Raw genomic sequence first — 25,376 nt, 5'->3', positions numbered from 1 at the left:
GGCATGGATGAACATACATAGTGATGTTTCTCTACACTTATGCAGACTGGGGGCCTAAAGAGGTTAGGAGAAAATTTGTTTCATAATGCTTATTTCACTAGAGATGTTCTGAATTTTCTTGCTTTAAAACAGCTCTGGAGCATGACTGGGTGCATAGATGAAGTTGACCGGTGTTTTGAGACATACAGACAGCTCTTCCTGAGGCGATTCTCATGCCAATGCAACTTGCTGGCATGTGTTAAGGTTGACTTTTTCCCAGGTTAAACCAGCAGGGAGCTAGTGTTCAGCTTTCCTGCTGTAATCAAGGAGGCTTAACAAATCTGTTCAATTCTCATTTCCTCACAGAATAGAAAAATGGGATTCAATCCGAAAGTATTATACTTATTTTTAGATACCTTGTGTGTACTTTGTGCTTTGATGATTTTCCTCTCTCTCAAAATAATGTAATTGTCAAAATTAGTAGACATTTTCCAGGAAATATGAATTTTATTTTTTTTTTTTTTGTGCAGAGAGAATTTTACTTACCGTTGAGGTAGGAGATGGTATTTTGGATTTAATTCAGTTGCACAGATCATGTTTGACTGTATTTAAAAACAAACCAACCAACCAACAAAACCAAAAACACCACCCTCATGTTGTGTCCTTAAGTCCACAGCCCTTTTATGAGAATAGGGAAGTGCATCATATGATAGTAGTAGAACAGAAGGAACAGTTTCTGCAGAAGAAAATGCAAATTCAGTTCCGCTGCTGAAGTGAAAGAATTTAGAGTGAGCATCAGCTGGCAAGCTTAACTGATGTGCATGCTTAAACCACATCTGAATTACAAGATACTCGGTCAATTTTTAACCTGCATCGCTTAAAAAAATCTGAAGACATCTAAGCCGTTAATGAAGAGAGAATGTTAAGTCAATATCACTTTATAAATAATGAATAATTTGAAAAATGCCTTTCTGCTATAGAGCATGTAATTTATTTTTTTTACTAGTAAAAAGATAAAATTGTCTAGTTTGGGACTTTTTTCATTATTTATTTATAACTGCTCCCCTGCAATATTAACTAATAGGGGTTAGAATTTAATTGTGCAGATGAGCCATTTGTGGTACAGTTATACAGAATATCGGAAAACTTGACAATACTAAAAAAAAAAAAAACAAAACAAATAAAAAACAGTTGTAAATAGAGATCCCTGCTGCCTTAACAAATGTCAGGGGCTTTTTAAAAGCTAGGGTTCTCAGAGGGAATATGTGCATCTAAGTCATCAATCTCAGAAAAAACTATGCTCCAGGTCCTCAGCAGAAACTACAGAAAGGGCACAGTATTTTTTCTACTGACACATCATACACAAAATTGATCCCACTACTGAAGCAGTAGATTAAAAACATTTTTTTTCAAAGAATGTTCTAATACTAATTTTTAACCTTAAAATTAGGGTTTTATTCCAGCAGATCACCAGGTAAACTTTAAATAAGTTTAGAAAAATAAGCTATTCAAATAATTTCTATGACTCCTTTAGCAACTCAATAGCAGTTTGTGCTTGATAAGGCAAAATTCATCCACGTGCAGAAGATCAGGGAAAGGCTTATATGTTATCTTAGAGGGGTCTCTGAAAGTCTACCACTTTCAAGGTTCTGAGATGGATTTAAGTAATACATAATGCTAATTACGGTTCTCCTCAAACAGATGTGTTCCACTCCAGGGATGAATTTTTTCCACTGAATACTAATTTGCTTACTTGTAAGCATCCACAGGGCTTACGAATAACATCTATACTGAGGTTTCAATGTGCTCGTACTAGATCTGCCATGCTTTTAGAAAAATACATTTTCACATCCTGTCCCTGAAAAGCAGAAATGTTTGTTCAAAAATGAGAATATTTGGCAAGCGATTTTGTGTTTCCACCTGAAAGAGCATATCAGGAAAGAACTGGAGCAAAACTTACTCTAGACTCTAATGGGACTAACAATGTTTTCACGTGCATTATTGTCAGTCCCTTTCAGGTAAGTAAGGGATCGAATTCACTCCGCTTCGTGGATACTCCGTGTATTTACATCAGCATGTGTCAGCTGGTCTGAACTCATGGACAGTTTACACTTTCAGATTGTTTAAGCTTCCTTATTTCCAGTATTCAGATTTTTGTGTTACATCTTGGCTTCTTCAGCTGAGAGGCAGTGAAAATGTCTTTTGCTGAGGCTTCCTAGACAAGCAGTTGGGTTTTTCTCATGAGTAGCAAAGATCTCATTCTGTTGCCTACTACGTGGAACTAGTTTCAAGCTCAGATACAGCCTTTCCCAAACTACATTGTCATTTCACCCTCCAGGACCCCTGATACATGTAAGTGACCTGACTCACAAAAGGTAGATCATGCTCAGGGCCAACATAAAAAAAGAAATTTAAGTAAAACTAGAGGGGCAGGTAGAAATGGAGTAGGAACACAGTTTCTGACAGTTCAGCCAATGAGCAATATCTTGTTGAGCTGCTGTGACTCCGCTGCATTTGAGCAAGTGCCCATAACTCCTATAAACAGGCTAGTAAATCATAGCTTCATCTTACCCCCAACACTTGGCATCCTAGAAGACTCCTGATGACTACTGGATTTGTTGCGGTTCTGATTCTTCCTTTTATTGTTGGCTGCACGGACAGAACGGAAAAGCACTTCACTTGCCTTGAAGAAGGCAACCATGAATGGTTGTTTTGACTGAGGTCCATGTCTTCCAACCAGACCAGCAGATTTAACGTTGATACTTCGACCTATAGACGAATGGAGATAGTAAGGTAAAAGGTGAACTTCTGCCCCTCCTGAAGCCACAGTGGGAGTTCAACTGCTGACTGAAGCGTGACAAGGGTTATTTTACCCATAATCCTGAAGTCATGTGACTAAAATTCCTAACTGCGTTTTGTTAAATGGAATATTAAAGACAAAAAAAAATATCACCAATTTACAAAAATTTCAACAGCTTTACTGGTAGCTTGCTGTTGCATAAAACTGTGGCCTCTATGCTATATATCTTATTCATTACTCAAATATTCTCCTTCAGTCTCACATATACACCTATAGAACTGAGAAATAAATGAGCCCCATTAAAGTCTGTAGGCTATTGAAAGGCTAATGAGGTGCAGTCATCTAATTTTTGCATCACTTGAGTGTGAGATGTGGAACCTTATAGACTCAAAGCAAATCAGTAGCAAAGAGAAGTGTAGATAATAAATATACTTCTGCTTTAAAAATAAATATTGTGCAGTGTTACTCAAACCGATGTTCATTCACTAGTAAAGGTAGGAAGGCATCCAGTGGTTCAAGAGAACGGACTTTGAAATATGTACGTTATTGACTCTGGTTCTGTTCCCAGGGGATGTGCATATTTCTTTAAAATATTTGTTCAGTCAGGACTGTGTGGTAAGCTCACTATATTACAGGATCTAAACCTCAGTAAAAGAAAAGAAAGCAAAACAAGTCACTGAAACTGCATCAGTGACATTTTAGCAAATAAACCCTTGCTCTTAACAGAATTTATTTTGGCAGCATAAACACTTTTGTGCGTACGTGTACTATGCAGAACCCTTCAACCGTCAGAAAATGAGACAGTGTCATGTGAAGCTGTGCAGCTGTGCTGGGTGGGGGACACAGAGCTCCTTTAAACGGGAAGGTACGGGCACAGGCACCGCATCAGGGAGCCTGGGGATTCCTCCGAACTGACTGGAAAAGTTTGCTATGTGGGCAACGAAGGAGCATCTGCCTCACAAACGTATAATACCGTTAACTCAATCATCCTGAAAAAGAACTTGGAAATAAGCATAGGAGTAAACCTTATAGAAATAAGCATACAGGTTTCCTTTTCAAACACAAACTTACAGTGGCTGTACGCCAGAGTCTATATTTCTTAGAAAAACTCTATCACTGGTGTAAATGAAAGAGGCAGTTTGATTTGTGGTTAAAGTAGTTTCCATTCTACTTCCACTGTAACAAATGTATTAATTCAGCTCAGACTTCCTCCTTCTGGCAGCCCTTTTGCAGTAAAAAGAGAAATTAGAAGTTCCAGCCAAATACCATACCTTGAACTGACCCACTTCAATACATAAACACTTTTACAACATGTTTATTCAGGTGTAGCACTTTAAATTGGTTTAAGATGTTTCCAGTGACAGAGAGACCAGCAAAGGCAGGAGAAGAACTGAGAAAGTTAGCAGTTATGGAGCAGAGTAATTGGCAACATATTCTGAACAATTTTGATAATTACTTTTTGACTGCAAGGGAAAACTATATTTGTTGAAGCTTCTGATTTCATTTTAAATGACTTTTTAGTCTTGTGTTTCTTTAATTCCTCTTTTCATGTGTTTGAGTTACTATTAAATAATTCAGTAACATTAATTTCTATATGTTCCAATCTTCTCTTGCAAGTCAGATATGAAAAACTGTACAGACTATTCTCTATTCATTGCAACATGGACAAACTAGCCTCTTACCACAAAGTTCCAAGTTTCCCCTCATTTCTAGAGGGAATATTTTTACTATTTTTCTTTATTTTTTGTTCCAATGACTTTCAGAATTTTAATTTTATCTGTAAAAGATTAATACCTTACTGGTGGACACTTTAAGAATACTATTAGATTTATATACTGAGGGCTGTAAAGATGTGTGGAGGTTTTCTGAATTTAAATCTAGGTTCTCTGAATTTACAATGGTGGATATTGTGTGCGAAGCAAAATATCCTTCAAACCAATGTGAACTCCCTTTAAAATAACTTTTAATATTATTAAGTTTCCTCTGGGTTTCCTTTAGACTCCAGCAATGAGATGGCTATTAAGATTCCACAAGTTAAGGCTTACTTGGTTATTTAGGGTGTAGAGATATACTATAAAAAATTAATCCTGTAACCCACAGCCTTTTTACACACAGAAACAGCTTATGTGTCTTTATTCCTTTATTTGCTTGATCTTTTAAGCAGCCAGCCTGAGTTTTTAGAAGCCATTTGTTCAATCCGTGAATGGTATATGCACTGAGTCTGCTTCTAGTGCAGTCAACAGGAAAACCTTTATTGACTTCTGTGGGTCCATCATGAAACTTTTCTCTCTCGGTTTATCATATACCTTAGCCTAACTGCAACTTTCAGAAGATGAAGCAATTAAAATATACGCTGCCCCTGAGACGCTATATTTCTTCTTCTCAGGATCTCTGAACTGTTTGGTTTGGGAATTCAAACCACATATGTTGTCTCCATTTTAGGTTGCTTCTGTGCAGAAGAAAGTTTGCATTTACAGAACTTCTATTATCCTTTATTAAAAAAAAAAAAAAGAATTAAAAAAAAAAGAATGTGTGCACGTGGGAGATTTCCTTCAGTCTACGAATACAAAGCTTTGCCCCTTCCCAAACAGGAGGTATTTCAAATGCATCAAGCTTTCTGCCACAGCAGTAGCTCCATCTGTGTGCTCTGGCCTCGTTAGGCAGTCCTCGCCTTTGTCCGTAGTGTGGACTTCAGAATACAGTAAGAAAAATCTTACCCTAACCTGAACTGGCCTTTGTAACAAGAACCAGGTTCCGCTGCCTGTTCTAGATGGCTCCGCTGAGCCCGGCTGCTGCAATTGCCCCTACATGCAGAAAAAACAAATAGGCATAACAGATGGACTTCCTGTATGCGAGGACAGTCCAGAGCCTTTGTATTCCTTGCATTCTGGCATGTGCTTCTTAATCCTGCTATGACAATTTATTCTCTCTTCTCCATATTGACAGGTATATTTGGAGACTAAGACTTATTTAAAGCATTATGTTCCAAACCTGCTGAACTCCTTAGTCCTTATTCATGTGATTTTGAGTCTTTGGCAAAATACATTTGTTTGACTTGGCATTTAAACCGATTTTTGGCTTTTATTCTATTTGATAGTAAAGTGCCCTTAGCAGTCTGCATAGAAGGTTGTATGGAAGTGCCAGTTTGACTGACTGAACTGAATGAATATTATTTACCTTTTCACATCCTGCCCCCTTATAATAAAGGAATCGCTGCTGCAAAAATAACTATGAAGTTCAGCTTATTAAAAGGTGCTACCTCAACAGTTTTGATTTTTTGTTCTTTTTTTTTTTTTTTTTAACCCACAGAATAGGAATAGCACTCAGGATCATAACTATGGAGCTATTTACTGTGCCACTACGTCCATTTTTCTGCCATGACATGCAGTCGTATCATACAATTTTTTCATGAACTCATCAAGTTCCATCTTAAAAGTTCATTTCTACCCCCCATCCCCTCAAAATGGAAATGCAAGAGCCCTTCAAGCTTTCAATAACAATCTGTCTCACAGTCCTGACCTGAAGGCATCGCCTCGTTTTTCATGACATTCAGAAAGCTGACTTCTGGGATCGCCAGTGTGGATGCCAATGACAGTGGTAAGATTTGTAACTTGGCTGTCTCTCCTCAGGCACTATATATTTTATGTAAGGCATTGAGCAGACGCTAATTTTGCAAGAGCTTTCAGCCATTATGTGTCTTGGCCAGATTTACACTGGCAACACAGGACAACGAGTGATTCCAAGATCCATTATTTTGTCCTGAGTCATCGAACTGTAGCAAACCACTCGTTTTGTTATGAAAAACAAGAACTTATTTACTTTCAAAAGTGTTCAGCAAGCCACAAAACACATTTTACAGATTAACCACTACTGCTAGGTCACAGTAGTTATTTTGGTAATAATTTTATATATTTGTAGATAGAAATAAAAGCTTTAGTGATGTTGAGAATTCATTTCTGGTTCACTGAAAAAAGAAATTACCAATGCCACACCTGTGATTTCCTCCTCATGTGGAGTGATATCTGAAATTAGGATTGGGAAAGGGGTTTTGGAGAAAGACCCTGAGTATACAAGGTCCCATACCATCTAATATTTGTACAAAAATCATCCTGAGGCTCTGAGTCTGAAAGCTCGCAAAGTAGTTTTCAAAATTAGATAGAAACTTGTGTGGTTTCTCATGCCTGAACAATGCTCTTGAGAGCAATGGGACTTCAGAGAAACGAAATAATTAAGACAGAGTTTGGCTACCAAAGCTTAAACGAAGGCTTATTAAAAAAAGAAGAGAAAACCTAACAACACAAATGTGATGGTCCATATATAGGACATCCTCACCACTCCAAAGTATTTTATACCATCTCTATTGTATCATCTACAGAAGCTGTAATGCAAAATTTTCCTTTGGTGGATACATTTATCTATATCAAGATAAAATAAGCTTTTGAAACAAGCTTCATGTGTTTTATTAACTCTTCTGCTCCCTAGAGGCTTTAAGGAATTCCTAAAAATGGGTGGTTTTGCATGGTCTGTTCTGCATTTCCTCGGCTTCACAGCTTTAGTCAAAACCAAAGATTCCACTTTTGTTTTTAAAATTTTACATATTGTTATTTTTATTCAGTTCAGTTGAATGAATTTTGCGTCTCTTTTTGTATTGATTTTGGTATTCATAAAGCTCTTAAAGAAAGCACTTGGGAACATGTTAGGAACCATGGTATGCTGTATAAAGTGGCAGTACCGTGTATCCTTACACAAAAAATCGGATGTAATCATACACAAATATGCTTGCTAAGTACTTGATTTATCCTCTCAGTTTAGTGTACTTAAACTGTGAATGGTTTATAGGAGTCCTAGAGCTTTTCTGCACTGTTAAAAACATTGTCAGGAAGACCATAAAACCAGGAGAGACTAAATTAATTAGTCATCCACCAAATAATAAAATGGATAAAAACCTTCTGAATTAAAAAAAAGCACAAACGCCATTATCTCTGAAATACTGTTGCTGAGAAGCAGATGTGTCCTTCATCTGTCTGGGGAGCAGAGTGGAGGAGAAGTTCCACAGCTGTACAGCCAGGACCAGTATGCACCAGGACGCAGTGGTGGCAGGAAAAGGAGCTGGAGCCCATCTCACCTCCCTGACTCTCCTGCTTAAAGTAAGTGCGCTCTTACTAACAGACAAGCAGACAAAAGAAAATGCTGGCTGTATTTCTGACCCAGCTGGAAACAGGGGTTACACCTATCTGAGTAAATTAAAGAGTGCCCAGGAGCACTCCAAGGCACCAGAGCTGGATCATTCGCTCTGCTCAGGGTGGGAGAGTGCTTCTGCTGCACTTATGTCCTATCCCAGCTACACCACAAAGTCCCCAGCACCCCAAGGACCTCTCCCAGAGGGCAGCTGCCATGGGATCACCCTGTTTCGGAGACTGAGAGAATATCCCTCTGGCTTGTTTCACACCATGGTGTTCCTGAGCATGTTTAATTTACTAGTGTGACTTTGGCCAAAGTCAGCTCTGAACCAGAACTCGTGTAGCTGTACTTAGGCAGTGCTTGAGCCCAAGCTAATAAAACCTGCTGAGGGGCAGCATATATTAGCTCAGGTTCATTGCTGTGCTAACATGGCTATATGGCTTCCAGATGGCTCACAATTTAGGCAGAGCTATCGCCTGCCAAAGTCCATATATACATCAATATAAATATATATATCCTAAATTCCCCCACTGTAAGGACACTAATGAAGGTGAACTCACTCCTGATACTTTGACTTGTAAGTACCAGATCAACCAAGAGACTTAAATGTAACAACCCAGCAGCATCCTCCAGAGAACCTGATGGCTACCATGGTCATGTAAGTCAGGTGCCAAGGTTGACTAGGGGCAACCTTGGGATGAGAATGATAACATCCAGTGTTGTAAAGGTGATACCAAGGCCAATGTAAAGTATGCAATCGACTACCTAGAGAAGCGAGGGTGCTGCCACAGGTTGCTATGGGTTGAAAGCAAGCCAGCCACCCTCTGCAACATAAAGAATGTGGCATGTGGCCATGCTGCCACTCTGAAGTCTTCATGGGAGAAAGGGACCTAGGAAGGCCCAGGCTAAAAAAGAGAAAGTGTGTCTCTTAATGTCTCCCATCATCACTGGAGAAGGACCTCATCAGTCCTTCCTGCAACATGTAGGATTAGGAGCCAAAACCCCTTCCAGGGGACACGTGGAAGTGTACCCAAATGTGTGCTGGAGAGAGAATTGGCCTTCCCCAGGATTTGCTCGAATCAAGGAACCTGTGTTTTTCAAGTTTCCCTTTGCTCTGAGAAAAAAAATAAATACCTGAAGTAAGAGTCAGAGTCAGGGAGCTGAGGATTGCTGCTGCCTGCCCACCTCAAAGAGCAAGAAAGCCCAAAGAAACCTTCCATAGGACTATGTGGTAACAGAAATCACCTTAATCAGCTTGGGCTTTTCAAAGTTACTATCAGTTTCTTCCTCCTTGACGTGCAGGCAGATGGAAAACAGACTGAGAGCTTTAGTAATCTAAGAAAACGCCCAGAACTTCATGGCTGTGGGGGCTATTCAGGATGCTGTATTGAGAGCTGTGTATTTAGAAGCTGTTTTATTCTGTGGATCATCAATAGCCATCACTACACATTAACTCTCTCTCCCATGTTCTGTAGACAGCACTAGGTTCTCTTCAGCAATGGATGTAAATGGCCAAAGGAATATTCTTGCAGCTATTTATACGCCTCCAGTAAAAGGGATGTTCAAATCATTGCTAACTTCCAATTACAAAAATGTTAAGTGTTGGTACAAAGGTGCTGATTCACTGGAACATATTTTAAGTCTTAGGAGACATATGGTATATATACAGGAAAAGCATCACGTGGAGCTTTTCGAACTGTTTCTGCATCTGCAGTGCTTTTAGGCTGCAATTCATCCAACACCCGCACTTCCATCAGTGTGAAAATGATCACCTCTCATTTTAAACACCGTGGAGAATTTTGGTGTCAAAAGGAGGGAGTCGGCCAAAAGGGGATGCTGCAGAATGTTGAGGAGACATTAAAAAAGAGAATAAAAACCCCCTGATCCTTAATTTACCACAGCCCCAGGGAAACAGTGCATTATATGTTGACAGCTTCCATATGTGTCATGCAAACCTTTATTCTTACTGTTCAAAATAAAACGTCCCATTAAGAGAAAAAGTCTACATTTCATGCTAAAATGAGGCATATGATACCAAATACTGTCTTAAAGAAAAAAGAAAACACATTCCAATGGCATGTGGCTTTTTCGTACTTTTTCAACGTTTCCAAAGGGCGAAAAAATATGAATTACGACAACCAGACATTCTTCCAAAGTTGTTTTTATCACACTGTTATATTAAATAGTTACAATTTTTTTTTATTTCTCACGTAGACATTATTATTATTTATGCACCATCTTCAGGGATCACCAAAGAAATACAGCTACACAAGTAATTGCCTAAAAAATCACTGAAAAATAACTGTAAGAAATATTATTGTTAATGGTAATGACAACAACATAGTAGCATCCTGGAGTCTCAGTAATTATTGGCACCCCATTTTAAAAGTGCTGTGTAAGTAAATGTAAAAATTAGTATTTGTTTATGGACTTGATTATCCAAGGCCTCAATGCAGCACCTGAATGCCTCAAACAGGGATCCTCTAACTTAATAGAATCCCATTTAGTTTAATATCTGTGGCAATAGAAAGGTTAATGGATCAGTTCTTATCATAAAGATCTCTCCAGAACTCTTCTGCCTCCTGTAAACTCAATGAACAGCTGGAGGAGTGAAGAAATGTACTTCACACCTGCACAGCCTAAAGTTCACTTGAGCCAAGGGAAGGTTTTTCGGTTGATTTGAACCAGTCTCTGAGCTTTCATAGAAAACTGGTTGGAGGGAAGGTGAGTGGGGTTCTCTGAGTTACAAACTGAGTCCACTACGTACTGAGTCATGTATAAAAATTCATGTTCCATCTGTACACAAACATGTCATTCAACTGCTGGTGTTTCTAATAGCTTCCAGAAGTAACAGCAACCCAATAAAAATAATCAAAGCCTTAAGAGCAAAATTGTAAGAGCATGAAAGGATGATTTGCCTGATGCTAAGCTGAAGCGGTATAGCACAGGTCTTCCCTTTGAAAACTTTAGTCCCTAGAAGGGCACTCTTGAACGAATAAACAGAAAAGGGAACGGAAAGTGAGGGAAGAGGGGAATTCCCTCCTCACTCAAGCAGCTGTGTTGAGAAATTCAAATAAGTGAGATGCAGAAGGTAAAGCAGCCTGTGGCTTTGGAATTTAAAATAGAAAATTATCTATCACCTTCCTGATCTTGGGAGTAGGACAGGGGAAATATTTACATAAACTGTTCTTTTACAATTTCTTCATTGTGTTAACCTAAAGGTTTCCTTTTACCCATACAAACTCTCCTGCTGTTTACTGAACGGATATAATTTTGAGGCTAGAACCAACAAATTGCTGGTTCCAGGGTTTCTTAATGAATGCCTTTCATGGACATGTAATTTTCAAGAATCTCTGTATTTGAATCTCCTGGAAAAAAAGTCAAGGACGGAGTTTATTCTGGAGCAGGAAAGCTGGCCAGAAGCCAGCCCACCTAATTTGGATGCCTGACGGAGGTGTCACCTCTCCAGAATTTTAAGGCTTTAAAAATGGCCTCGCCAAAGCAGAGCCGCTCCCTGTACAGCCTGAGCTCAGGTGCGGTGCCTTTGAAGGCTGGTTGAACGCAGCAGCGACGTGGTCTGCTTTGCACTGCTGACTCCCTTTTCCACTGACTGTATCCTGACCATGTAGGCAATATTAGGGGTAGTGGTCGTCCGCTCTGGTTCAAGCCTGACAACTCCCTCTTTAAGCATCGTGCCTAAAGGAGGACAGTTTTTGCATAACTCTCCCGCAGCCGGAGCACTTGCTGAAAAAGTATGAGAGGCTTTGTTCACAGCCCAGCTGAGCCTGAGGGAGAATTCAGATCAAAAACAATGAGAAAATGTAGCCAGAACAAAGAAAGAAGAAAATAATATTAATCCTTACACCAGAGTTTCTTCTGCTACTCATTAACATTATGTCAGCTAAGGTTTAGATTAACAGGCATCATAGATCCCTTGACCTCTGACAGAAAAAGCTTTTTGACAAGAAAGAGCTAAATCTGAAAGTTTGCTTGTAAAGTAGTATGGATTAGGTGAACCATCACAGAAAAAACAGTATATAAGTCTCTTTTTATTAGTTTCTAGAGAAGTCTAAGTAAAGAACATTTCTTTTAAAAATATTATTTTGCATTGAGATGCATTTTCACTTTTTAATGAAGAGCGTAACTGTGAACAATGTAGTAGCCTACCAAATTTGTACTAAAAACCCTACAGCTCTGGTTTCGGTTTTGATAGTGTTCTTTATGAGTTCCAGCTAATTAAAATTTTCAAGATTTCAAATTTCTAACTTATTTCAAGATAAAAAAGTTTTGAAATTAATTTTTTCAAATGATAGAAAACCGATCTCGCGTTATCCTATTGTTAACCTTTCTCCAACATCAGTCTCAGCGACTATGAGGTATACCCTGAATGGTCCTGAGGTTTTTTTTATACTCCATGTTTCAGCCCAGAAAGATCTCTAGAAACTTTCTAAAACAAAAATTCCACAAATCTGCTTGAGTTTCCTGAATGTAATAATCAGTGGAAGAAGATTAAAACAAAACTTTATTTTGTATGTCGGAGTTTTTATCCCAAACTTCATTTAATTTTACTTGATTTGGTTAGCTTTATGATTGTCGTATTCTACAGAATTAAGACTAATAGAAAGCTTATCCTGCAGCTATGGCAGGATAAGTCTTGTGTTCTTCACTTACAAGCTTTCAGTGAGTTGTCACCCAGTCAACTTAAAAATCACCCATGCAGAAAAGGTTCCCAACAAGAGACGACAAGAGCATACACGGCATTATGATCTACGGTTATAATCTTACCGTCCACAGTTTCAGCGCAGAGTTGCAAGCCCAGATTGTTCTGTGGATTAATCACCCAGTGATTGCTGGTCACAGTAATGTCAAACACAAACCAGCCCACATCAGAAGCTTGAGCCTTTCTTGTGTCTAACAGGAACAAGTCTGCATCCCTAAGTTAAAGAAAATAGAGAGTTAAGGCATTCAAATATTATTATTTTTTGTCCTTAATTTCCTTGCTGACAATAACTTCCTGGAGTCCAAATAAATAATCCTTTGACATATCCTCATCACGACACAGTACAGCATGTGCTGTAGCTAAAATGTAATTGTTAAGTATAATACAGGTATTTCCCCTGAGAGGCCTTTCTGAAATGAGTCTCAGCATGTGAAAACTACAGCTCTGGAAAACGTGAAAAATCCAGCTTCCTGATATAAATATACAAAATATGTAATTGAGGCTGTGCATAAAGGATTCATCTTTCAGCATGAGAATGTCTCAGGAAGATTTACTTTTACAAACCGTTCAGTGTAAAAGACAAAAAATGTCAAAATCACGTTCCAATTTCAACTAAACCTCAAAGGCGTAGCATTGCTAAAAAAAACTGTTATTATTAACATATGACAGCAAATATATCATATGACAAAACATGAATAGATGACAGTTCAGACAGTCTCATATTAGTACAGATGTTTAGGAAATAAGTCCCTATATCAAAGTGGAGATTATGTATCTATTCAATAATGCAATTATTACATTTTAACCCTCAGTTGCCTTATATATTCTCAGATTTGTTCCCATGAAATCTTCCAGTAATTCAGAAGGGCTGTTCAGAAGGGCCACTCAGAAGGGCTGCTCAGGGGAGTTAGTGTAATCGTGTTACTAAATGTTTAGCATGGATTGTTTATTTGTTCTCTTTTCACATATCTCTTGACACAATTGGTTCCAGAACCACATCTGTATTACAAATAATTTACTACAATATTTAACTCTGATCAGTTTCATTTTACATGCTTCTACAAAGCAACATGCATTATTAAAAACTGTTTTCACCATTTAGCCTTTTAAATCTAAATCTATAGTTATAGAAACCTATTTCTTTTCTGACATAAATACTAATCAAAACAATAATTTACAAGAAAAAAGATTTTATTCTAAATTTTGACTGTCCAAGTAAACTAAAGACAGACTTGACTTACACAGACCATGGAAAGGTATTGTTACCTTACAGACAGCATGAACATATGTTTAAAGAGGTAAGAGAGACAGAAATAACAGGCTTTGTGTATAAAAGGTGGATTTAAAATTACAATGTCCTGTCACTCTGTTCTCATGTTGCTTAATTGCAATGACATCGTAGGAAGTTACTGTCTTTTCTAGACTTAACACTGTAAGTATGCCTAGAAAGTCTGATAGTAAAAAAAACATCTCATGTAGCTCTTGAAACTGCGAATGTTCAATACTCTGGAAAACAAGATCAAATGAGCTGTTACAAGCATATGTTTACTTACATGTGAGAAACATCTGCAGAATCAGGTTAAAGAGCTCAGAAATTATAAAGGAGGGTTGTTTTTTTTAAAAAAAAAATAAGAAAATTTAAAGGGTTTTCTTTCAAGCCACCTTCTTTTCTTCTGCTAAAGGATAATCTTTTGCTGGGCTCTTATCACTTACATTCTAGTAGAAATGTGTTAATGACCACACAAGGAGAAAACATACTTTCTCCCTCTGGAGCTAACATGAAAACACTCTTACAATTCAGAAGAGCCTGAGCTGCTATGCTAGCACTAAACAAATTAACAACGTACCGCAAGCTCATAAATAGTACTTGCTGGAGCCTTAAATGCCAACTTTTTTCTCTAATAAGCAATTTTATCAGAACTTTAAAGCTGAAAAGTTTAATTCTGAATGTGACAGTCTTTAAGATGTTTATTTATAAATATCTCTTTTATCATTCAGTAGATTTAGTAGAAAACTGTAAAATTGTTTGAATATAAAATGTTACAATATCACAGTGCTGTAGTTTCACATTTGTCTTGTCTCCTAGAATACGTAATTGTTTTCCCATATAGATTCTTTCAGCTCCAAACTTTGCAGGGATTGATACAAAATGTTCTCAAAAGTCAGGATGTACAATGTCTCATATGCCAAATCGGAATAGGGCACTGCTAATGGTACAGTCCAGAAATCCCTATAAAGGACAAATTTTCCCTGTGAATCTCTCTTCAATATGACTTCATTTTTTTGTAGTGCAGCAGAAACTCATACCAAAGCGTCTTTAGCATTGATACGTCAATCTTCTTGCCTGCCTTCCTACAAGTATAGTGATCTGGCTAAGGTAATAAACTCAAAGAGAAAGATTGTTCTTGCCCTTTAACTAAGCAAACGAACCAAAAATTAGTTGTGGGTACCTAGAGAAAACTAAAACGGATTCTCAAGAACACGTAGTAGAATAGAGAAAAATGTCTCCAGATCAATGCTAATGATTCAGCCCACATAACAGTAATTTACTACAGACATTCAAAGTATTTGTCAGGAAAAAAGCCAATTCTTTTTATAATTGATACTAACATAGGGTGAAAACCTGACCCCTGAGAAGGCAGTGAGAGCTCCAGGATCAGGATTCCCCCATTAGCTGATGTCATTCACTTAAACCTCTCACCATATTTTATGACATTTTTAATTTCAAAATTCTCCTTCATTCTGTGAAAAGAAAAAAACAATCACACTTAAAATGAAAAACAGCTGTAAATTTTGGCTCTAATTTAAAAAAAATATTTCTATTTAAAAAATAGCCCACAACACATAATAAAAAAGTAAGGCATTATGTCGTAAATAGCCTGAAATGCAACAGTGAACACATTCGGGCAGAATACAGCTGATTGGCTTTACCTTTATGGAGACTGTTTAAGTTTAGTGATCTCAGCCTGGTCCCAAACGACCAGTTGTCTACAGCAGAAATGCTACCACAGTCAAGAATTTCAGCAAAGAAGCTGTGGGCAGAACGTCTAAGAAGCTCTAGATCTCCTGGGCCACTTAAGGAGTAAAGGTGGAATAAAGCAACTATATGTTCCTTGAAACCCAGCAAAGTTTTGAACAGATCAAATCACGATTACTATGTAATAGGCCATCCCCATAATGCTACTTCACCTCTTGCCTCATTCCAGAAAGCTGCATTAGTATCTTAATGCCACTTGAGGATTCCCTAATGCGGGAAGAATCCTTGGGGTTTAGTTAAATTAGTGGCTAGCTGCCACCAGATCATGAACAAGGATTTGGCATGTTGGACTACATTATTTTTGTCATGAGAAAAGATTTGGGTAGGAGTACATTGGCAGGGCTGCATAGGAAAGTTCGCCTTGCCACGGGCTGTGCTTTACACGCTCCCTTAGAACAAACAGAAAACTTCAATCCCAAAGACTGTAATTCCAGTAAACTCCGAGCGAATTGAATACAAGCACACTTCAGTGACCACGCTGCCGCTGAGACAGAAAAATGTCCGAGACTACAACATAATCCTTAGTCTGCAACTCAGAAACCCTACACCTTGACCACTCCTTGCCTGAAAGCATCACAGGACTGTGTCTGGGATTGCAGAGCCCTGTTAGACACTCATGTTTCCTGTTCACAGTAAAGAAGGGTGGGGGAGAAGGGTTTTACCCACCAGTTTTACTGTGATATGGCACTAATAAGGAGTGTGGGATATTATAGAATCCTAGAATAGTAGAATGGTTTGCGTTGGAAGGTACCTTAAAGACCATCTCGTTCCAACCCCACTGCCATGAGCAGAGATACCTTCCAGTAGACCAGGTTGCTCAAAGCCTCATCTAACCTGATCTTGAATGCCTCCAGGGATGGGGCATACAAAACTTCTCTGGGCAACGTGTTGCCACATCTCACCACCCTCATAGCTCTCTCATCCTCACATTCTGCAATCGTAGCTTCTGAAAATTTTACGCTTAAAATCTCATATATGTATGTAGGACAAAGCTGAGGTGACAAAGTCAAGAATAGCACTAATGAAGTCTGGGACCCAAAGCAAAAGCTGTGGCTTTATTAGAAAAAAATAAATAAATGAGAATTCTTGGGAGCTTTTCTGTCTGGAGGTATCAAGGATCTTGTGGGAAAAGTTCCTTGTTTCCAATTCGAACAGTGGAGAGGTTGTGGTCTTCTTTCATCCTGTCCCGCTGAAGCATTTTCTTCTATATACTCCATGTATGAGTAGAAACTGGCAAAATCAACAATAGGAGGGAAACAGTCTACTTCTGAAGTTTCTGTAGTTATACTGGTGAAATCAAATGTGTGGTATATTTTTTTATTTATTTTTTTATGTTTTATTATTATTTATCCTTTCTAGGATCACGCTTCCATTAAAGGACATGGGGCTTTTGTGTTCATAAATGGAAATAGAAAATGTTGATAAATTTTATATTGAAATAAATCAAGAGCTTTCTTTAGTGGCTTCACAGAGACAGTTGTCATTTTAACAAGTCAGATAATATTAAATTGTGATCTTGCTTCAGAGTAGTAAACGGTTTTGCTTTCTCTAATACAGAATAGAAACCACCTATCGGAAAAATATTTTAAAAAAACAAACCCAAAAAAGAAAACATCAAATAGATTAAAAAACTAACTTTTCCCATTAGTTTCCCCAATCTGTTTTCAGGTGAAGAGCTTTCATCATGCTAGCTTTGACCTGTGCTCTTAAAAAAGATATCTTTCGTTCCTTCTTGTTTCATTCCTTTCTCCAATAAGTTTCTTTTAGAACCAACATCAAAAGAATTTTTGCAAGCTGAAGACAGAGGTGAAGAAAAAATTCCACACTGTTTTGTTCATCCCCAAATTTACTAAGAAAGCAGAAGGTACTCTGGAAGTATGAGTGTTCTCCCTCTTGTTGATTCTACTTCATTGATATAAAATGACTCCCTATTTATAGCCATAAACATTTTATAACTTAACGTTCAGAGATCTCACTTGGAAGGTAAAAGCTCAAGCTTCTGTGGGCAGAAAAGAGATTTGAACTCTGGCCCAACCTTTGAGCTAACTAGTGATGAGTCATTTTTTTTCCTCCAGAATACTCCATAAGTTTAGGCTGCCATTTTCTTTTCTTTTGCTAAACATGCCCAGAGTGTTTTATCTGTTCCAGGATGAAGGAAGTTTTTGTTTATGGCAAAACAAAACTTTTTTTCCCTCCCTTTTCTGAGAAAAGACATAAACTAATTTAATTTCAAAATCCGAATTTTGGGTTTATGTTGTTTTTTTCAGAAGAAGCTTGGAATTGCTAGTAGTTTTCAGTGGGATTTTTCAGGTATTTAGCTACTTTGCCTGGTGAAATCTGGTCATTTTTTCAGGTCTGGTAGAGTCCTAGAAACATGTCACACACAGAGCTCTGCAAAATCAGATGAGAAATTTGTTCATGTGTAATGTCGTATGTGACAATTAGGGACATGGTTTAGTGGTGGACTTGGCAGCGTTAGGTTTATGACTGGACTCAATGATCTTAAAGGTCTTTTCCAACCTAAATGATTCTATGATTCTACGATTGTTTTAATTTTCAGTTATGGTGAGCAGAATGTGTTAAGTGTTCATATGTCATCTTGAAGTTAGTGCATGACTTTATATTTTAATTACATTCTGCAGGATATTAAAACACATGTAAAAAAGTCATGCTTCTTCAAAAGTAAACAGAGTTGAACTGTCTATCTGCCTTTAAGGAGCTAAGTGAATCTTGGCTTGTAGTACCTCAGTGTCAGCAAATGGTGCATTTCCCAAATCCAGATGCTTAGACTGTGCATACGACTCCACCATTTGCTCACTGAGAACACTAACTCTCATCCTCTTTGTGCATGGGCAGAGTACTTGGTGAGATTGGACGCGTAACTCTCCACAAACCTGGAATAAATTACATTGAAGATAAGTTTCATTCTTGCTCAGTATTTGTTGTCGTTGCCTAGGAATTAATACTGCTCAAGCCACAGCGGTAGCAATGGTGCCTTGCCCAGGGTACGTTTATGATCAGTTATTGTCTCCCTACTTAGACAGAAACACGAGATGTTCTTCAACACATGATACGTTCACGCCAACAGGTTACCTGTTTGGATACTCCTTGATGATCTGATATACGCTAATCTGAATGGTTTCATTCCCAAAGCGGCTGTTGCTTCGATCTTTGTATATCCGGAATTCGGCTGCTGTCACTGCCTCTCCGTGCGGGATTTGCGTAAGGTCAAAGCGAAACTCTTTGTAGTGCCTTCGCTGGTGGGAGAAGTCCTTGTCTCTTTCAACTGTAAGAAAAAGAGTTGAATGTAAATTAAAGAGGTGAAATGAATGTCCATTTCCCACGATTAATGGAGTGTTCCCTGTCCTTGGGAGTAAACAAACAGGACAATATGAAACTGTGCAAATAATAAAACCACAAGCCCAGACATACTTCCAGTTAAAGGAAATTCCACCAGCCCAGTTTCTTCAGTTCAAAAGGAAAAAATCTCAGTGGCTTTTACACAAATTCCAGAAGCTGGAGTGGAAAGAATATCAAAAAAAGCTGAAAAAAGGCATGCTGTAAAGTAGCTAGAAATATGGACAAACTAAAAGCTGTGAAAGGATTTAGGACTTCAGTGTAGTCATAAGCAAAGCCGCAGTAATGTCGGAGCCATAGATGACTTTGGAAAACACTAATTGCCACTAATAACCAGGCAGATGAGAGGAATGCTGCTCATTTCCACTTAACGTAATAAATTCTGAAGAGTTACTGAAGTGCACTGTGACAGCTATATTTTTAAGAAGCAGTTACATCCTATAAATTAACACATGTTGTAGTCTAGTGGCATAAGCGTCATCTTGCCGGTGGTCAGAAGAAGGAGCCATGAATCAGGGCTGAGTGGTTCTGGCACCCCCCGTGGCAAAGGGAGCCCCGCTCCAGGAATGAGAAGTCCCCTCAAATGCACTGTGGGTGGGCAGGTGCAGGTCTCTCTGCTTCTGACACTGCCACAATTTAAAATTAAAATTAACCTCGTCATTGCTTAATTCAGGATTGTACAGAATTTTAAAGGGGATTAAACAGAGGATTTTAGTTTATTTGAATTTACAACTGATTTGAAGCTATTTCCACTGTCTGCTGCAGTTCTGACCCTAAGTTAAGAGTGACATTTGCAATGGAATACGTGTTTTGATGTGGCAAGGGAACCTACAGGCCACAGTACTGGCTGATGACCATCTTATGGGATTAATACTTTGGGCTTTATGGATGTGGAAAGGAAAATGATCCATGGTTTCCGCTGCCACAGAGTGCAATGCATCATTGACCTGTGAAGCCGCAGTGCTCTGTGAGAAGAGAGGGCTTCTCACTTCTGGAGAAGTTCCACCTGCCTCATGAGATAGGTGCTTTGCTTTACTCATGGTGGACAAAGCCTAAAACAGTCAGAGCTGGGATTTGGTTTTGGTAACCAGCTAAACGTTTATGACCGCACCCAGCTCCCCAAATGCTCCCTCCTATAATCCCTGCTCTTTTCTTGCATTTTACTATTAACAGTCCTCAGATCTAAGGAAGGAACTATGTCAGTTCTGAAAAAGCACATATTTAGATTACTATTACATGTATAAATAATAAAATGTGTATGTTACTACAGTATATGTATATTTATACTTATGTGCTCATGTATGTGTGTACACCTACATAAACAATGCACATGCGTTTCTATGTGTGTATAAACATGTATAAACCTGCACATGTGTATTATTATAATGTATATGTGGTCTTACAAAATAGAAATGCACTAAAAAAAACCAAACAGTTATTGGCTTGCCCTATAAGATTACAGTTATGGACATATTAAAGTGAAAGCTATTGAAGGAAAAGTATTTACATTCTTTTCAGAGGAGTAGTTACTAGTTAAGTCACCTGTGGCCGTGTAGCTAGTGCCTTACAGTATGCTTCCTTTTCACTCTTTCAAAAATGTAAACTATCCTTGTTTTCATTAGCATATTTTTTTTAAAAAAATGTACAAATCTGTATTGCCATAAGAATCACCAAAAATAAAATATATAGGCCATAAGAACACTTTCTCTTCTGTAAGAATGAACTTTCTCCTGGCTGACAAAAGGAAAATTGTCTGCTAACTTGTGAGCCATGGGTTTGCCATCGTACACTACGTAGAAAATGTAAAGCAAAAAAGAGGCAGAAGCATGTAAACTGGCTGCTCTGTACCTGAAGATGAATGGACTGCTACTGAAGAGAAACAGGATACAGGTTATTTAGCAGCTCCACTGCCCAGTTCTGAACTGTGAGATATATACGGAGACCTGACTTGAGGTTTGGGGGTTGTTTGCTTTTTTTTTTTTCTTTAATGTCCATGTAAACTCTTTAATTTCAGAGGGAACTTGACAGAGATTAGCATATGCAAATGCACTGAACTGATGAGGATTTTTTTCTAGTGCAGAGTCGGCTGTAAGTTTCTAAGGTTGTGACTGAGTGTTTCGAAGCAGACGTAGAACAGATCTGTCAATAACCTCCAAAGGAAAAATATATTAAAGTCAAATGTATCTCTGATATCTCTGGTTAGTGTTTATTCAACAAGTATTTACCAGCATGCGTGGGTAACTAAGCATTATTCACTATGAGTGATATTAGTGATATGAATGACAATTAGATGTGGAACAAAAGGTTTGAATGCCAGTACTCCTGGCCTGTTTCATTTGTGTTTGGGTTTGAGGTTTCCTTTTGTCTAGTTTCTTACAAGTACCTTCTAATTAGTAACGTTAGTTTGGAAACAGCAGTTCTCTCCTTATGTGCTCTAGTTTGGACAGAAACATCTACAATACCTTGCGATACTATCGGTGGGTTCTCTCAGGACCACTCACAACAGCTGAAAGAACACTGATAGCCGCTTCCTGATGGGCCCAAAATTAAATATTACAGCTCATACAGATAGTACTTGTCTGTCTTTCCATGTATACCCATGGAAGAGACAACACTGTCATCTGAAAGGGACACAAATTCAAAATTTCCTTGGGTCCAGGCAGCATTTATAGGCAGGCCAGGACTCGGGAGTAGCAATAGCCTGCAGAAATGAAGGGTTGTAGGAAACAGGCACTGAACACTGTGGAAAACACTGAGTTCAGGGAGGTCCCACTCTCCACAATGAAGCCAAAATTTCAAACCGCAAATTTCTGTTGGCCAATGTACAAAACATATAAACAATTTTTACAAATTTAGGCAATTTAAGATCTTGCATTATATAGCAGACTGTAAAAAAATTAGTGATGTTGATGTTGTAATAATAACTAAAGGCTAGAATGATAAACAGGTTATAAAAGTGAAATGTTATTTAATGATATTAAGTATTTTAATATTGAAAATAATATACAAGTCTTGATCCCTTCTACATCTAATAAATGCCTTGTCAGGGAAGACCATGAATGCTCAGTATCAATATAGAGTATTTCCCAAGTCCTTTGACCTGCTGAAATGGCACGAAGTGCAGGGGGGCATCATATCTCAAATATTTTTTTTTCACATGCAAGAGCTTTTCAATACTGGCAGTCTAAAAAATACAGGTTAAGACTTTTAAGTATTCAGCTCTTCCAGAATATTCTCATGTCATTCCAGCTCTGCTCAGCTCATCCGCCAAAATGCATCTCTGTGAGACCGATCACAGCATCTAAAAAACTGTTCACCAGAAAATCAGGAAGTCTTTTTTTAACCATTGGAGGAATATATTTTTTCTAAGTAAAAATAACTGGAATATTAGGGTCAATGCTGATCACAACAAACTTCTTCATTTGCTCTCATTATTCAGGATTCTTAGCATCAACTTTTTAAAATGTTATTTTTGTACCACCTGAAACAAATATATTCAGCACTATGATTACATCAGGCAAATCACAGCTCAGGGGAATATCACAAACACCTGTGTGTAAGATGGGAAAGAATGATATTTTCCACCCGTGTGGCAAACCGATGAAATATTCATACTGTATTAATACTAAGCCCAACTCTAAGAAGAATGAAGACAACTTCACATCAAAAAGATATTTTAGAAAAGAGGTCATCTTTTACACCAAGAGAAAATACCATGCACTAATTTTGATTAACAAAATTGTTTGTCTTCTGGAAAAAAGTACAAGGCCACATGTATGGATGGACAGTATAATAAGTAATCGGTAATTTACCAATTCAGCTATAAATATCTGATTAACCATCGACTGAGCTTAAAAAATGTAAAAAGTGCTAGCAGTGGCTTTAGGTCATAGCACATGAGGGTCTATTAGATGTGTTCTTTCATTAGTGATTAGCTTCCCACTGACATGTTCTTTGCTTTTCCTGAAGAGGTTGGTACCTGGTGACACACAGGGAAAGTGAAAGCTTCTTTGGCGAACTGGGGGACAAACCAAAGATATGTTGTAATAAACCAGCTTTACAATGTAAGATCCCAGGATCCCAACTGGATTCACAAATAGCGAAGCCTCATTAATCAACTCAGTGTCACTGTTTAACTACTAAATATAAATGTCACGGCAAAACGGAGGGTTTTACAGACCGGGTGCAACTCTGAAGGGGCTATTTACACTAATCTCACTGAATTTCACTGTTTGACTCTGTATTCTCTGTATAAACACTAAGTAAACCAGTCAGTTTTAATCACTTCAAGGTGATAAAGGTTACAGTAAGCTGATACACTACAAACGACAGTCGTTTACATCTTGAATATAATGAAATGATAGTTTATCTACAGTGAACACTTGTGGTTATCTGACAAAACAGGTCAAAGGTTCCAGGCGTTTTCTCCTGAAATTACTCAGTGGTGCCTCTAATGACTGATAATTGAAAGCAGAGGCTGGAAATATCAAATGTGGTAGGTGACAGATAAGCAACAGATTAATGCAAGTACTCTGTTGCAGGACACTAAAAGGTCAGAGGCCCAAGGAATTAGCTATTGTGCTACTGTGAAAAGACAGACATCAAATAGCTGTTTACCTCATTCTTATTGTTCTCTCCAACATTCGAATTCTAGAAGTACTTTCTGTCTTCCACTATCAGACTATTTGAAGTGATTCACTTTTTACAAAATAAGGAAGAATGAAGGATTTTCATATTTTTTTTTTAGAAAGCTATGCTAGGTGTAAATATTTTAATGAAATGCATCAGAGAGAAGCTAAGTCAGAACGTCATTCTGAGTTGAGGAGATCTGATAACAGATTTTGAAAAATATATTTTAAAGCTTTGTAATTCTTTTTAGGCTTTTACACTGTAGAAAATGAACATTAACTTTAGAAACTTAGATAAGCTTATCTCAGCAAGTATATCTTTCATCTTTTTACTCTGAAAGTCCTAAAAATGCAAAATCTAATTCAGTTTGTTGAAGTAAATGGCAGCTTTTTCAGTCTGCTCATTGGCCTTTGAATGAGGAATACAGTCTTCTAAAAAATGTTTAAATCAAGTAGATTTTTGAAGTCCTAGTGTGATGAAAAAGACTTTCCCAAAGTGATCATAAAAAAAAAAAAAAGAAAAAATGTAATTATTTGTCTAAACACTACTGCTTTAATAGGTTTAATCTGTTTTATAAAATGGAAAAAATCTTGATCTGGACTCAGGAAATCTATTTGGAGTTAGACCTTGAAATTTATAAAAATAGTCACCTGTCCTTAAGGGGTTGTTTTGGACACCAGAGATCGCTGCCCGATACAGTCAGTGGAGAGACACTTCTGTTTGTCAAGGACCAACTGTCCTGCAGCAGCCGCTAAGAAGAACAGAGGAGTTTATCTACGTTTCCCCTTTAGTCATCTGCAGCTCCAGAGAATAGGTCTAAGAGATAGCCCTTGCTCAGTCAAAGGACGTTTCAGTCCCTATCAGCTGCTTTAGACTGTATCCTAACTGCCAGGATACTGAGTAGCCCAGCAGTGGGACATCCTGGGCTACTGCGCAGAAGAAATGCAGGGAGATTGGGGGTCAAAACAAGAATGAAATTAGGTTTTGTTCCCACATCAGATTTTTTTATTCATTTGACATTAGGCATTTATTAGATAATGATTCAAGTGAGTGTTTTAACTGCAAAGCTTCAGTCATACAACCATTCAGTTTTTCTCCTTTCAGTACCAAACCTTCTGCAATTCTTTTTATCCATTTTCATCAGCAGAGTGAGGGAAGATTGGTGCCCTCATGCATATTCTGTAGCCAGTAGTAAGGGAAAGTGGGTGATTTAGGCTTAATAACCCTTAATTTCCCTCCCATCTTCCTCTCCAGGCAGAGGTGGGAAAGCACAGACTGGTTGCACAGACTTCAGTCATGTCTGTCCACATGTCTTAGGGATGTTCAGAAATTACCTTCTGAACTGAGATCATTTGGGAACTTGTCTCTGATTAGAATGGATCAGCCCATACTCAAAGCCCAAGAGCAGACACATAAGGATCCAATAAGTCGAAAATGTAGGCAGGGGTTGAAAATAGGTGTCCCTAGAATTGCATTCCACATATATCCTATCTTAAACACGAAACTCACTGTCAGAAACTTAATCCAAGTTCTGATCCCCTTCCAAATAAGGCAAAACTATTTCCGTAATCAGTGAGAATTTTGCTTAATTACGGAGGGTAAATCTGCAGAAATTTTACTTTTTTTTTCCATTGCAACAGTTCTGTTTCTTAAGAACTGCTTTATTGAAGTAC

General features: G+C 38.0%; 1 protein-coding gene across 2 annotated transcripts in view; it reads right to left on the bottom strand.

Moving 5' to 3' along the window:
* The window catches only part of BMP5 (bone morphogenetic protein 5), a 52,251-nt gene that overhangs the window by 10,374 nt on the left and 16,501 nt on the right, over positions 1–25,376 (bottom strand). For both annotated transcript variants that reach the window (XM_009978052.2, XM_086608317.1), the window contains exons 2-4: positions 18,811–19,003; positions 12,746–12,894; positions 2,551–2,748 (exon numbers count right to left, since the gene is read on the bottom strand). In XM_009978052.2, coding sequence (XP_009976354.1) covers positions 2,551–2,748; positions 12,746–12,894; positions 18,811–19,003 — 540 coding nt within the window. The remainder of the gene's footprint in view (positions 1–2,550; positions 2,749–12,745; positions 12,895–18,810; positions 19,004–25,376) is intronic.

This window comes from Tauraco erythrolophus, chromosome 2, assembly GCF_009769465.1.
Source record: "Tauraco erythrolophus isolate bTauEry1 chromosome 2, bTauEry1.pri, whole genome shotgun sequence".
Taxonomy (NCBI): domain Eukaryota; kingdom Metazoa; phylum Chordata; class Aves; order Musophagiformes; family Musophagidae; genus Tauraco; species Tauraco erythrolophus.
The sequence above is the reverse complement of the archived record's forward strand: the minus strand, read 5'-3'. Positions and strand labels throughout refer to the sequence as shown.